This window comes from Andrena cerasifolii, chromosome 4, assembly GCF_050908995.1.
Source record: "Andrena cerasifolii isolate SP2316 chromosome 4, iyAndCera1_principal, whole genome shotgun sequence".
In the NCBI taxonomy this organism is placed as follows: domain Eukaryota; kingdom Metazoa; phylum Arthropoda; class Insecta; order Hymenoptera; family Andrenidae; genus Andrena; species Andrena cerasifolii.
In genome coordinates this window covers 13,726,668-13,739,700 of record NC_135121.1, presented here as the reverse complement: position 1 = coordinate 13,739,700, position 13,033 = coordinate 13,726,668, and the positions used below count along the sequence as shown (strand labels likewise).

Below are 13,033 nucleotides of genomic sequence, written 5' to 3'. Positions count from 1 at the left end.
GGGAAAAAAAGAAATGAGCTTAGTTTAACTGTCGTGTAGTATTTATTACGCTTATGTACACCTGTAATTATTCCAGCCATGTTCGATTCGTATAAATTTTAATTTCACGTACACCCGTCTTGTGTTTTATTCGATTTCCGACGTCGCTAATTTCTGTCTATCCTTGTGCATATTCTTCTTGCGCAGCCTCTGAATGTGCTTCTTCAGTTTGCCCGTGCTTTTCAGTTCCTCGTACTGGGACACCAAGTCTAGAACCCTCTTCTCAGCTGTTAAACAGAAAGCAAGTGTTTAGCTCGCCGATAGTACAGATACAGTGTACGTCTACGATTACTTACATTTCTTCTTGAAGCTAGGCTTTTCCCCCCGTTTAATAGCTTCCGCGATTCCCTCCTTCTCGTGCTTCTTCCTTTCTTCCTTATTATCTCTCCTCTTCTCTTCGTGTATTTGATTCTCTAATCGTTGAATAAGATACTTGATCTTCTTTATCATTTTCGGATCCTCTGTCTCCTTTAGTTTTTTCTTCAGCGCTTTCAGATCATTCTGCTTCATATCGCTGAGGAAGCCGTACGCCTTCTTGAACTCCTTCGGTTTAAACGTGCCGCAGAGACTGTCGAACCTGGGGTCCCTCGGTAAATGTTTCTTCACTTGTACAACTTCTTGGAATCGAGAGACAGTTTTCTTCGCTGACATTTCCCGCGGCCTGTTCTTATTTCCTCTCTTGAAATCGACTTTCCTAGCATTTCGTGGGCCGAACAACGCTTCCTTATAAACCTTAGTTCCCAATTTCTCTTTTAGTTTCTGCAAATCTTCGAAACTCATCTGCGAAAGCTCCGCTCTGATTTGATTCTGAAAAGCGTAACGGTTTGTTAAACTACTCCAATCTTAATCCGTTTAAACATCTTTCATTCTCACAAAGTATAAACATAACCTCTTGCGTTTAAATAAAGTCCCCTTCATATTATCACTCAACGAAGAAATTAGCTAGAAACGTATCTAATAAAAACATACTTGATCCTTGTCTTCCCCGATGAGTGCATCTTCTTCATCGCTCATGTTAAATAACGAAAATCAGGTTTATAATTAATAATCTGCTTGTTTGACTCGCAGGGAATACAAGAGGTCGCCATATTGTTTTCGCGTTTCGAGCTTCGCATTTACGATCGTAGATGGCACGACGAGTCTCATAATCCGCCCTCACCTTCGAAGAAAATTTAAGGGGGTAGACACGTCACGTGACCTGGCCGATTCGGCAGGTCGGTATTACAGCATTTTTTTCTGCACAGAAATGGTAATACCGATAGATCGACGATTACCCGGTGAACGCGAGAGGGAGTTTGCTATTTCTGTATTCTATTCTGAATAAGGAAAGAAATTCTCAGCTGTTCCGTTATACTTATAAAAATTTAAACGAAAAGTCGGCTGGTACTGTAAACGTAGAAAATTCATTGTACATTTTAATTACTTGAAATGTGCTTATGCTACAATATTCTACGTTAGCAGTAAGGAATTCTAAGTGAAAAGGGAAAATAGATGAGGGAATGTCCCCAGAAAATGAAATTTGTTAAGATAGACATTTTTTTATTAGCAAAGCACCGAAACAGAACATGAAATACACTTATTACACGTCCTCTGCAGAAAGCAGTTATCAATAAACATTATATATACAAAATTGTATTGAATGTTGAATTGGGCTAGTGAAAATGCGCAGACTGGATACGCGTGATTATTATGTGGTCGGCTCCTCGAAGTAACAGAAATTATAACCTAAATATATGCTATATGACAACAAATGTTTATTGGCTATTTCAGCTTCAAAGGCATCGCCTTAAAGGTGCAAATAAGAGGCGCAGGCCTTTCAAGAGGCATTCGAAAATTCTGTGTCTCTTCGTTAAACAGTCGCTGTCTCGCAACATCTGCGCCACTTCTCGCTCTTTAATTTGCTCTCCGGAGAAATTACTTTGTGCCATCTCTTTCGACAGCATGTTCTCCTGTTACAAAGCCCAATTTTGTGCATTCTGAAAATTTTTGCCAGATTTTGGCCCAGGTATCAGGAGAACACGAAGCGAAAAGAGGTATTCTGAATTTCAGCTTCGAAGGCATCCTCGATTCTCTCTCCGAAGACGTTACTTAGTGCCACCTCTTTCGACAGCATGTTCTCCTGTTACAAAGCCCAATTTTGTGCATTCTGGAAATTTTTGCCAGATTTTGGCCCAGGTATCAGGAGAACATGAAGCGAAAAGAGGTATTCTGAATTTCAGCTTCGAAGGCATCCTCGATTCTCTCTCCGAAGACGTTACTTAGTGCCACCTCTTTCGACATCATGTTCTCCTGTTACAAAGCCCAATTTTGTGCATTCTGAAAATTTTTGCCAGATTTTGGCCCAGGTATCAGGAGAACACGAAGCGAAAAGAGGTATTCTGAATTTCAGCTTCGAAGGCATCCTCGATTCTCTCTCCGAAGACGTTACTTAGTGCCACCTCTTTCGACAGCATGTTCTCCTGTTACAAAGCCCAATTTTGTGCATTCTGAAAATTTTTGCCAGATTTTGGCCTAGGTATCAGGAGAACATGAAGCGAAAAGAGGTATTCTGAATTTCAGCTTCGAAGGCATCCTCGATTCTCTCTCCGGAGACATTACTTTGTGCCACCTCTTTCGACAGCATGTTCTCCTGTTACAAAGCCCAATTTTGTGCATTCTGGAAATTTTTGCCACTTTTTGGCCCAGGTATCAGGAGAACACGAAGCGAAAAGAGGTATTCTGAATTTCAGCTTCGAAGGCATCCTCGATTCTCTCTCCGGAGACATTACTTTGTGCCACCTCTTTCGACAGCATGTTCTCCCGTTACAAAGCCCAATTTTGTGCATTCTGGAAATTTTTGCCACTTTTTGGCCCAGGTATCAGGAGAACACGAAGCGAAAAGAGGTATTCTGAATTTCAGCTTCGAAGGCATCCTCGATTCTCTCTCCGAAGACGTTACTTAGTGCCACCTCTTTCGACAGCATGTTCTCCTGTTACAAAGCCCAATTTTGTGCATTCTGAAAATTTTTGCCAGATTTTGGCCCAGGTATCAGGAGAACATGAAGCGTAAAGAGGTATTCTGAATTTCAGCTTCGAAGGCATCCTCGATTCTCTCTCCGGAGACATTACTTTGTGCCACCTCTTTCGACAGCATGTTCTCCTGTTACAAAGCCCAATTTTGTGCATTCTGGAAATTTTTGCCACATTTTGGCCCAGGTATCAGGAGAACATGAAGCGAAAAGAGGTATTCTGAATTTCAGCTTCGAAGGCATCCTCGATTCTCTCTCCGAAGACGTTACTTAGTGCCACCTCTTTCGACAGCATGTTCTCCTGTTACAAAGCCCAATTTTGTGCATTCTGAAAATTTTTGCCAGATTTTGGCCCAGGTATCAGGAGAACATGAAGCGTAAAGAGGTATTCTGAATTTCAGCTTCGAAGGCATCCTCGATTCTCTCTCCGGAGACATTACTTTGTGCCACCTCTTTCGACAGCATGTTCTCCTGTTACAAAGCCCAATTTTGTGCATTCTGGAAATTTTTGCCACATTTTGGCCCAGGTATCAGGAGAACATGAAGCGAAAAGAGGTATTCTGAATTTCAGCTTCGAAGGCATCCTCGATTCTCTCTCCGGAGACGTTACTTTGTGCCACCTCTTTCGACAGCATGTTCTCCTGTTACAAAGCCCAATTTTGTGGATTCTGGAAATTTTTGCCACATTTTGGCCCAGGTATCAGGAGAACATGAAGCGAAAAGAGGTATTCTGAATTTCAGCTTCGAAGGCATCCTCGATTCTCTCTCCGGAGACGTTACTTTGTGCCACCTCTTTCGACAGCATGTTCTCCTGTTACAAAGCCCAATTTTGTGCATTCTGGAAATTTTTGCCACATTTTGGCCCAGGTATCAGGAGAACATGAAGCGAAAAGAGGTATTCTGAATTTCAGCTTCGAAGGCATCCTCGATTCTCTCTCCGGAGACATTACTTTGTGCCATCTCTTTCGACAGCATGTTCTCCTGTTACAAAGCCCAATTTTGTGCATTCTGGAAATTTTTGCCACATTTTGGCCCAGGTATCAGGAGAACATGAAGCGAAAAGAGGTATTCTGAATTTCAGCTTCGAAGGCATCCTCGATTCTCTCTCCGAAGACGTCACTTAGTGCCACCTCTTTCGACATCATGTTCTCCTGTTACAAAGCCCAATTTTGTGCATTCTGAAAATTTTTGCCAGATTTTGGCCCAGGTATCAGGAGAACATGAAGCGTAAAGAGGTATTCTGAATTTCAGCTTCGAAGGCATCCTCGATTCTCTCTCCGGAGACATTACTTTGTGCCATCTCTTTCGACAGCATGTTCTCCTGTTACAAAGCCCAATTTTGTGCATTCTGAAAATTTTTGCCACTTTTTGGCCCAGGTATCAGGAGAACATGAAGCGAAAAGAGGTATTCTGAATTTCAGCTTCGAAGGCATCCTCGATTCTCTCTCCGGAGACGTTACTTTGTGCCACCTCTTTCGACAGCATGTTCTCCTGTTACAAAGCCCAATTTTGTGGATTCTGGAAATTTTTGCCACATTTTGGGCCAGGTATCAGGAGAACATGAAGCGAAAAGAGGTATTCTGAATTTCAGCTTCGAAGGCATCCTCGATTCTCTCTCCGGAGACATTACTTTGTGCCACCTCTTTCGACAGCATGTTCTCCTGTTACAAAGCCCAATTTTGTGCATTCTGGAAATTTTTGCCACATTTTGGCCCAGGTATCAGGAGAACATGAAGCGAAAAGAGGTATTCTGAATTTCAGCTTCGAAGGCATCCTCGATTCTCTCTCCGGAGACATTACTTTGTGCCATCTCTTTCGACAGCATGTTCTCCTGTTACAAAGCCCAATTTTGTGCATTCTGGAAATTTTTGCCACATTTTGGCCCAGGTATCAGGAGAACATGAAGCGTAAAGAGGTATTCTGAATTTCAGCTTCGAAGGCATCCTCGATTCTCTCTCCGGAGACATTACTTTGTGCCATCTCTTTCGACAGCATGTTCTCCTGTTACAAAGCCCAATTTTGTGCATTCTGAAAATTTTTGCCACTTTTTGGCCCAGGTATCAGGAGAACATGAAGCGAAAAGAGGTATTCTGAATTTCAGCTTCGAAGGCATCCTCGATTCTCTCTCCGAAGACGTCACTTAGTGCCACCTCTTTCGACATCATGTTCTCCTGTTACAAAGCCCAATTTTGTGCATTCTGAAAATTTTTGCCAGATTTTGGCCCAGGTATCAGGAGAACATGAAGCGTAAAGAGGTATTCTGAATTTCAGCTTCGAAGGCATCCTCGATTCTCTCTCCGGAGACGTTACTTTGTGCCACCTCTTTCGACAGCATGTTCTCCTGTTACAAAGCCCAATTTTGTGCATTCTGGAAATTTTTGCCAGATTTTGGCCTAGGTATCAGGAGAACATGAAGCGAAAAGAGGTATTCTGAATTTCAGCTTCGAAGGCATCCTCGATTCTCTCTCCGAAGACGTCACTTAGTGCCACCTCTTTCGACATCATGTTCTCCTGTTACAAAGCCCAATTTTGTGCATTCTGAAAATTTTTTGCCAGATTTTGGCCCAGGTATCAGGAGAACATGAAGCGTAAAGAGGTATTCTGAATTTCAGCTTCGAAGGCATCCTCGATTCTCTCTCCGGAGACATTACTTTGTGCCATCTCTGTCGACGGCATGTTCTCCTGTTACAAAGCCCAATTTTGTGCATTCTAAAAATTTTCGCCAGATTTTGGCCAATATATCAGGAGAACATGAAGTGGAAAGAGGTATACTAAAGGGTATAGCCGGTTAAGATGGTCAAATGTGCCCTTGAACCGAATTCGACTCACGATGAATCATTCGAAACCTTATTAAAAAATAAACATTTGTGGCAATTTTCAACTTCGTATCTCCACCCGGAGGGTAGTAAAGGGCAAAAATAGGAAATCAGGTTTTTGCCGAATTTCTCCTATACTAGTGGATGAAAAATTTTGAAAAAAATCAGAGGTATTTCTGTTATCAGGGTACATATTAGAGAATTGTTTCAGATTTTTAAATTGAAAAACCAAGGTGTGAAAAATAAAAAACCCCAAAAAATGCTGAAAAATGCCGATTGTGTATCGAAGCAGGCTTGGCACTATAATTATATTTTTACTGTAAGTACGTATGATTGTTACTATTATCCTGATTTTTTTTTCAGATTTTTAAATTGAAAAACCAAGCTGTGAAAAATAAAAAACCCCAAAAAATGCTGAAAAATGCCGATTACCTCGTCTGTGTTAATACGAATAAGGAACTGAGCTTCGTTAAACGTAAATGTGTCTTTCATATGTGTAACCGAAACTTCTGATTGAATGCACAGCTTGCAGGACTGCTTTCAAATTATAAGAAAGGCCGACCTCGTGTGCTTCTAGATTGCAAGAATTTTACAAGTCTACCAATTAAAATAAATACCTTTGATGAACGTGAACTTTTGCTGTTGAGAGGTTTGAATGTAAAAAATTTCAGTTTGAATCGAGGCGCATGCAATGTCACTGACATTACGCGCGAGCTGCGCAAAGCGGCTGTGCGCTGAGCGCAAGCGCGCACATGCTTCCACGTAAGTGACAGACACTGTTGGGCACTGGACAACATAACCTCTTCGACGATCTGTGATCGATCTGCCAGCGGCGATTTCAAGTGCATTCACGAGAATCTGAGTAAAAAGGACCGTGAAAATGGTGTCCGTCTTGAACACTGTCGACACCGGTCACGAGGATATGATCCACGACGCGGAGATGGATTATTATGGTTTGAGGTTAGCCACTTGCTCCAGTGACAATTCGGTAAAAATTTTCGACCTGAAGAACGGGTCGCAGAGTTTAGTGGCTGATCTCAAGGGTCACGTTGGACCTGTATGGCAGGTTGCATGGGCGCATCCCAAATTTGGAAATCTCTTAGCTTCCTGCAGTTACGATCGGTACGTTGCGCCCCCTTTTTTTTAAAAATACAATTAGGCGCGTTTCATATTTCGTTTACAATATTATCAGTTCGCTTTAAATTCTATGTTGTTTCATTTAACAGGAAGGTGATCATTTGGAAGGAGCTAGGAGAGTGGACCAAGATTTACGAACACAGCGGCCACGACTCTTCCGTTAACTCAGTAGTTTGGGCGCCGCATGAATTTGGCCTGATTCTTGCTTGCGGCAGCTCCGACGGCTCCTTATCTATTCTCACTAACAATGGAGACACATGGGACACGCAAAAGATTCCGAATGCCCATACTATAGGATGTAACGCTGTGAGCTGGTGTCCTGCCATCGAGCCTAACTTTGATGCCAGCGGGACTCAGAGGAATGGACCTGTGAAAAGATTAGCTACAGGAGGGTGTGACAATTTAGTTAAAATTTGGAAGGAGGAGGGTGACAGGTGGATCGAAGAGGATAAGCTCGAGGCTCACAGCGATTGGGTAAGTGTCTGCCGGTCAAGAAATACAGCGAATGTACCCTTTACCTATTCGAATGATTGAATATAGGTACGGGACGTGGCATGGGCGCCCGCCGTCGGACCTTCTAAGGCTGCTTTGGCTTCTTGTTCGCAAGATCGTCGTGTGATCGTATGGACCTCGAACGATTATACCAGCTGGACGCCAACTATTCTTAATGTCTTTGATGATGTCATTTGGAACGTCAGCTGGTCGTTAACTGGAGGTATTTTGGCCGTTAGCGGCGGAGATAATAAAGTGTCTCTTTGGCGTGAAAACACCGAGGATCAGTGGACGTGCATTTCTGAGACGAATAAAGGTCAGGGGAATCTTAACAATACAGACCAACGTGCGCTATAATATCAGCAAATCGAATATAGGGTAATATTTTGTATCGATAAGCATTGTATATTAAAACAATTGTTCGTTATTATTAACATTCTTATTCCATATGTTTGTACACTTATCGCATATCTATGCATAAAAAATTATAATTTACAAAATAAAAGTAATTCTCAATACTTTACATTCGTAGTGAAAAGGAACATTGTACACTTCTCGAACAACATGTGCTTGCTAAACGGTGTGTAAGTTATTAAAATATCTTTCGTCGACCAACAACGAAAATATCTTGGAAAATTTGCGCACAGAAATAAATTATTGTATATAGAGATCGTTCAACAATTAATCCTGTGTGTGCAAGAACGCAGCAAAGACATGCCCCGCTCGACAGCAGTAGATGCTTCTTCCATCTTCTCCTTTAAAACTGGATCACCTAGAAGCGCCGCTGTGTTTTTAACCAGAGCTTCGAAGCGGAGCTCGGAGCTGGAGCGCGGAGCAGTGGAGCAATGGGGTTTTGCCCGGAGCAGGAGCGGAGCCGGAGAACGGAAAATTTTTACTGCCCCACTGCTCCAGACTTTATTTTATTATTTGAATTTTATTTTTTTTCCAAATACTAATTCTCAATTTTTCATCATCGAAAAAATATTATATTGTAGAGCTGCGAAGCCCAGTGCTAACACGGGCGCACGCGGCGAAAAGGGAAACAAATACCAGTGTTGCCTAAAAACTGCGAAATTGATCGCCAGCGTTGCCACGTGCAAACGTTTTACTCGGAGCTTGGAGCAGAGTTGGAGCAAGTGTTTTGAGGTCAGAGCAGAGCAATTAAAAAATTGGTCTGCTCCAATCCAGTTTTTAACATCTCTTAAAGTTTCATGGAACCTTTTACATTTTTGCAGTGGCATCAAGTTACTGTTTCCCCTACTTTTTTTGTTGTGAAAAGATAAATATTTTTAATTTCGTTTCAATGTATCACTTTATAATCACAAGTATGTATTTTTAAATATATTGTAAATGCTTTAATAAACTACGGAAAAGATCTGCTCACGGAGCTGTTAACCCTTTTTTTTTTGCTTGCTTGCTTGCTTGTCCCACATTGGAACAGAAAATAATTATCTGGTCACATTAACTTAAGCAAATTTGATAAAATAAAAGATAATTAACTTAAGCATAAATGATAACGGAGGTTATGTTTACAAACATTCCGATCGTAGTGTCAACAGTGACTTCAGTGACGATTCTACCAACATAACCACAGATATTCATTAGGTTGTTTAATACACTAATTATCGCTTGAAAGATGAGATTATTCTAATAGGAGAGAACAATTTCTTATAGGATATATATTAATCTGGCAATATATAAATTTTCATACACCCTTAGTAATAATCAGAACACAGTTTTTAGTTACAAGTTTCTAAATTCGCAGCCACATTATTGGCAGTACATTTGAATAATCAACGTTTTGTTGATGCGTATGTATTGGGTGTCCCTTAAGACGATAACGTCGTCAGGATCAAATTTAATTTTTACGGCAGTAAATACATCATGAATGGAAAATTGGATAAAACGATAAAGGAAATATTCTATAATGTTCAATTTAATAAAACGAGTCATCAAAGTAATATAAAGAAAATGAGGAAGTACTATGATCAGGTGAGTACAGGTTGCAATTATTCTCCAGTAAAATAATTTCACTGTACATTCTGTTTGCGCAGAGTTGCAAGCTGTCAATAACCTTTTTCCGGTTTTAGTGCGACTTCTCATACTTCTGGGACTCTTTTGTGGCCTGCTTCAAACTCCCTCTTACATATTCTCAATCCCATCCACGTATTCAAAACACTCTGGAGTTTGTTGCCAGATTCGCTGCTAGTTTGTATTCGGTCACGGATGACATTGAATCCGAAGAGCCCTTATGTCCGTTTCTTAATAAACTGTTCGATTTTCTGCTGTTGAGCCATTGCGCAAAGGACCAGACAGTCAGATTCCGCGTTTGTCAATTCTTGAACATATTACTGAATTCGATGGGCGATCAAGCTTTCATGGACGATGCTCTTTGCGACAAGATTACCGTGTCTATGATGGATCGCTTGATGGACAAGTCTCCGAAAGTCAGGGCGCAAGCAGTGTTCGCTCTGCATCGGCTGCAAGATCCAGTGGACGATCAATGCCCGGTGATAAAGATGTACATATTTCACGCATCCAAGGACCCGAGTGCGGAGGTTCGCAGGGCGGCGTTGATGAGTATGGGAAAAAATCAACAAACTCTACAGATTGCTTTGAGAAGAACAAGGGATGTCGACGAGGGAGTTCGTAAAATGGCATACGAATTCATTAGCAAAGTTACAGTGAGGTCTTTAACAATTAAGCAGAGAGATCAATTGTTGAATGATGGCCTGAAAGATAGATCCGAAAAAGTTAAGAAATCTGTACAAACTGTTCTGTTACCATCATGGTTGAGGCATTTCAATGGAGATTTTATTAACTTAGTGAGAGCTCTGGATGCTGAGATTGGCACAGACGTATCAGTTCTGGCTCTAGAAACATTATTCAAGTAAGTATTCAACTTAGGGGTCGTCCTTAAATTACGTAAGGCTTTTTTTTGGGGGGGGGGGGAGTCAGATAGCGTCTCATGTAATATTTTTCAACCTAATTTACAAAAAATACAAATTCTATCATTAATGTTCCAGAGAAGTAGTTTTAGTTTAAATTTCACGAAACCGAGTTAAATGGATTATATAAACTTTTAACAGAATTTTAATAACTGAAAAAATTAAGTGTAAAAAATATTACTTAAGGAGGGAGTTGTAATATCAGATCTTAAGAATTCTTATACTGGGGGAGGGAAGGAGTATGAAATCGCTAAAATTACCCTTACGTAATTTAAGGACGGCCCCTTACATCCTATCATATATAACCGAGTATCTGTTTCAAGTAACGAGCATTTAATTTCTACTCGATTAGGAGCAGTCCTCTCAACACATTAATAGAACAGTTGCCAGTGGACAAAGAAACCAGATTAATCCCAATAAGCGACCTAAACAGCGAAAATGTATTGTACTGGAACTGTTTAGTAAAGCATCTTCAACGTGAATCCTGTACAGAAGAATTAGAAAAGATTTTACCAGAATTATCCACATTCTGCACATACATCTCCGACTTCGTCACAGCAATATCTACACAGCAAACCGAATTGTGGGTGAACCATATGCAGAAGTTCATTCTGTTACAGTTGTTTGAAATAACAATAACGTACGATCTGTCCGACGAGGTCGGCCGGAAGAAACTGAACGAATTAATATGTAACACCCTGGTGGGCAATTACTGGACAGAGAAAATTATTGAATGCATAGTGAAGCACTTGGCGAAAGTGATACCGGACGTAAACAGCAGATTCAGCACTTTAGCCAATATAATTAGCGAAATCAGATTGCCTTTGAAAGAGCCCGTGGCCACCCAAATTTCTGAGGAACAGCAGCACGAGATCAATATGAAAGTAAGTCTATGACTCCGAGACACCGTTAAGACGCGTTAATGCTGAATGCTTCAACTGTACTATGTCCGTAATGGAAAATACTTTTCAGAAAGCGAAGCTCAAGATGAAGTTATTGGAACTTAAGGAAGAAGAGTACCAGGCTATACAGGATAAACAGTATTTGAAAGCAGACACTTTGAAGAACAAAATAATAACATTAAACGAAGAGATAATAAAATTGTCAGACACGCCCCCGATAAGCCAGGCAACGGGTACCGAAGAGATTAAGGAGAAAAACGATTCAGAAACGATGATCAAGTGTCTGGCTATCATGTGCACTATGATGCAGTCTGTAACTGTGTTGACACCCACCCTTAGAAGTCTGATGCAAATAGCGCTTGATAGTTTAGATGTAAGTGTTTGCTTTTTAATATCCGCCTCCTTTCAAGCGATTCAGTGCAGTTCTAATTTCCAGCACATAGACGATAACGTTCACATACTGGCGATAAGAGCAGTCAGTATTTGTTGCATACTGGACAAGGAGGAAGCTAAGAAGCATATAATGATGTTGTTTTTACAATTCTCTCTGGAGCAAGAGAATGAAAAGATATGGATCGAAGCGTTAATAGGAATCTTTGATCTTTTGTTACTGTATGGCCTCCAATACTTCGATATTATAGAAAATCCAGACAGCAATAATACCACAAATAAGCCGGAAAAATCTCGCACCATAAGATTGTACACCGATCCTGATGAAGAAGTATCTTTGACGTCGGTAGATAAATCTAACGCGGAGAGAGGCAATTGTCACTTCATTAAAATTTTGGCGGGACTGTTAGATAACGCGGTAAGTGTATGCAATATCGTACGCAAAGGGATATTCATTTACGTTACAAACAACTGCGTGTATTTGTTCGATAAACAGGATCAAGGAATAAGAACGATCGCAGCCGAAGGGATATGCAAGTTGTTGCTTAATCGAAGGATCAGTGGCTACAGCTTGCTGTCTAGATTGATAATTCTATGTTACAACCCCGTGAATGATAACGACTTCTATCTGAGGCAATGTCTAAGCTGTTTCTTCGATAACTTCGTAATACGCGTGCCAGACGCGCAGGAAATGCTGGAGGAAGCGTATTTGCCGACGTTGCAAATTCTGTGCAAGGCGCCGGACATCAGCCCCTTGCACGAAATCGACCCTTGCTTAGTATCCAGATTCATATTGAATTTGACCAGGCACGAGATTCGCAAACCCAACGGGAATAATTATTGCGTGCACAACAATCTCGTTTTCACGATTCTGGCGGAAGTGTTGAACCCGATGAGCAGCATTGACCAACAAACGCTCATTAAATCGTTGAAGTATCTGCATCTGGAGATAGACGACAACACGACGAAGCAGAATTTACGCGAAGCTGTTGACAAAGTCTTGGAGAATGTAAGAATTTTATACAACCAAGTTTTTATATACGAGCTGTACTAATTTAATAATTTCCTGCAGTTCAGGGATTCTGAAAAGCGATTGATTAAGTCCCTCCAAAATTTTAAAACGCTACTCGAATCTCCGAATTCTGCTGTCAATGCAGAGGATGAAGACACTGAAGCGGACGACTAAATATTATTCTACAACTCGTACCGAGAAAATGCAGTTATCGTTAATAGAAACTATGTAACCGCTGTAATTTCTGCAACATTGAATTAAATTTTGTACTATTTTTCAAGTCTGAGCG

At 40.9% G+C, this 13,033-nt stretch overlaps 3 protein-coding genes across 3 annotated transcripts; 2 read left to right on the top strand and 1 right to left on the bottom strand.

Annotated features, from left to right (window-relative positions):
* Positions 1-19: 19 nt before the first annotated feature.
* On the bottom strand, positions 20-1,171 carry LOC143368278 (ribosomal RNA processing protein 36 homolog). Its single transcript, XM_076810830.1, has 3 exons — positions 1,009-1,171; positions 336-846; positions 20-266 (listed from the first exon to the last, which is right to left on the bottom strand). The coding sequence occupies exons 1-3, from the start codon at positions 1,051-1,053 to the stop codon at positions 127-129; spliced, it is 696 nt and encodes a 231-aa protein (XP_076666945.1). The 5' UTR covers positions 1,054-1,171; the 3' UTR covers positions 20-126.
* Positions 1,172-6,566: 5,395 nt separating this feature from the next.
* Positions 6,567-8,015, top strand: Sec13 (nuclear pore and COPII coat complex component secretory 13). The gene is made up of 3 exons (XM_076810823.1): positions 6,567-6,985; positions 7,090-7,474; positions 7,541-8,015. The coding sequence occupies exons 1-3, from the start codon at positions 6,744-6,746 to the stop codon at positions 7,847-7,849; spliced, it is 936 nt and encodes a 311-aa protein (XP_076666938.1). The 5' UTR covers positions 6,567-6,743; the 3' UTR covers positions 7,850-8,015.
* Positions 8,016-9,313: 1,298 nt separating this feature from the next.
* Cap-g (Chromosome associated protein G) lies at positions 9,314-13,024 on the top strand. The gene is made up of 7 exons (XM_076810799.1): positions 9,314-9,484; positions 9,583-10,382; positions 10,793-11,324; positions 11,413-11,715; positions 11,779-12,150; positions 12,229-12,741; positions 12,805-13,024. The coding sequence occupies exons 1-7, from the start codon at positions 9,377-9,379 to the stop codon at positions 12,916-12,918; spliced, it is 2,742 nt and encodes a 913-aa protein (XP_076666914.1). The 5' UTR covers positions 9,314-9,376; the 3' UTR covers positions 12,919-13,024.
* The last annotated feature ends 9 nt before the right edge of the window (positions 13,025-13,033 follow it).

Bases quoted from the DNA above. Each gene is read 5' to 3' on its own strand.
- Cap-g (XM_076810799.1), top strand. From the start codon at position 9,377: ATGAATGGAAAATTGGATAAAACGATAAAGGAAATATTCTATAATGTT. The intron at 11,325-11,412 runs GTAAGTCTATGA...AATACTTTTCAG, and splicing joins AGCACGAGATCAATATGAAA to AAAGCGAAGCTCAAGATGAA. The intron at 12,151-12,228 runs GTAAGTGTATGC...TTCGATAAACAG, and splicing joins CGGGACTGTTAGATAACGCG to GATCAAGGAATAAGAACGAT.
- Sec13 (XM_076810823.1), top strand. From the start codon at position 6,744: ATGGTGTCCGTCTTGAACACTGTCGACACCGGTCACGAGGATATGATC. The intron at 6,986-7,089 runs GTACGTTGCGCC...TTCATTTAACAG, and splicing joins GCTTCCTGCAGTTACGATCG to GAAGGTGATCATTTGGAAGG. The intron at 7,475-7,540 runs GTAAGTGTCTGC...GATTGAATATAG, and splicing joins TCGAGGCTCACAGCGATTGG to GTACGGGACGTGGCATGGGC.
- LOC143368278 (XM_076810830.1), bottom strand. From the start codon at position 1,053: ATGAGCGATGAAGAAGATGCACTCATCGGGGAAGACAAGGATCAA. The intron at 847-1,008 runs GTATGTTTTTAT...TACGCTTTTCAG, and splicing joins TCGGGGAAGACAAGGATCAA to AATCAAATCAGAGCGGAGCT. The intron at 267-335 runs GTAAGTAATCGT...TCTGTTTAACAG, and splicing joins GCCTAGCTTCAAGAAGAAAT to CTGAGAAGAGGGTTCTAGAC.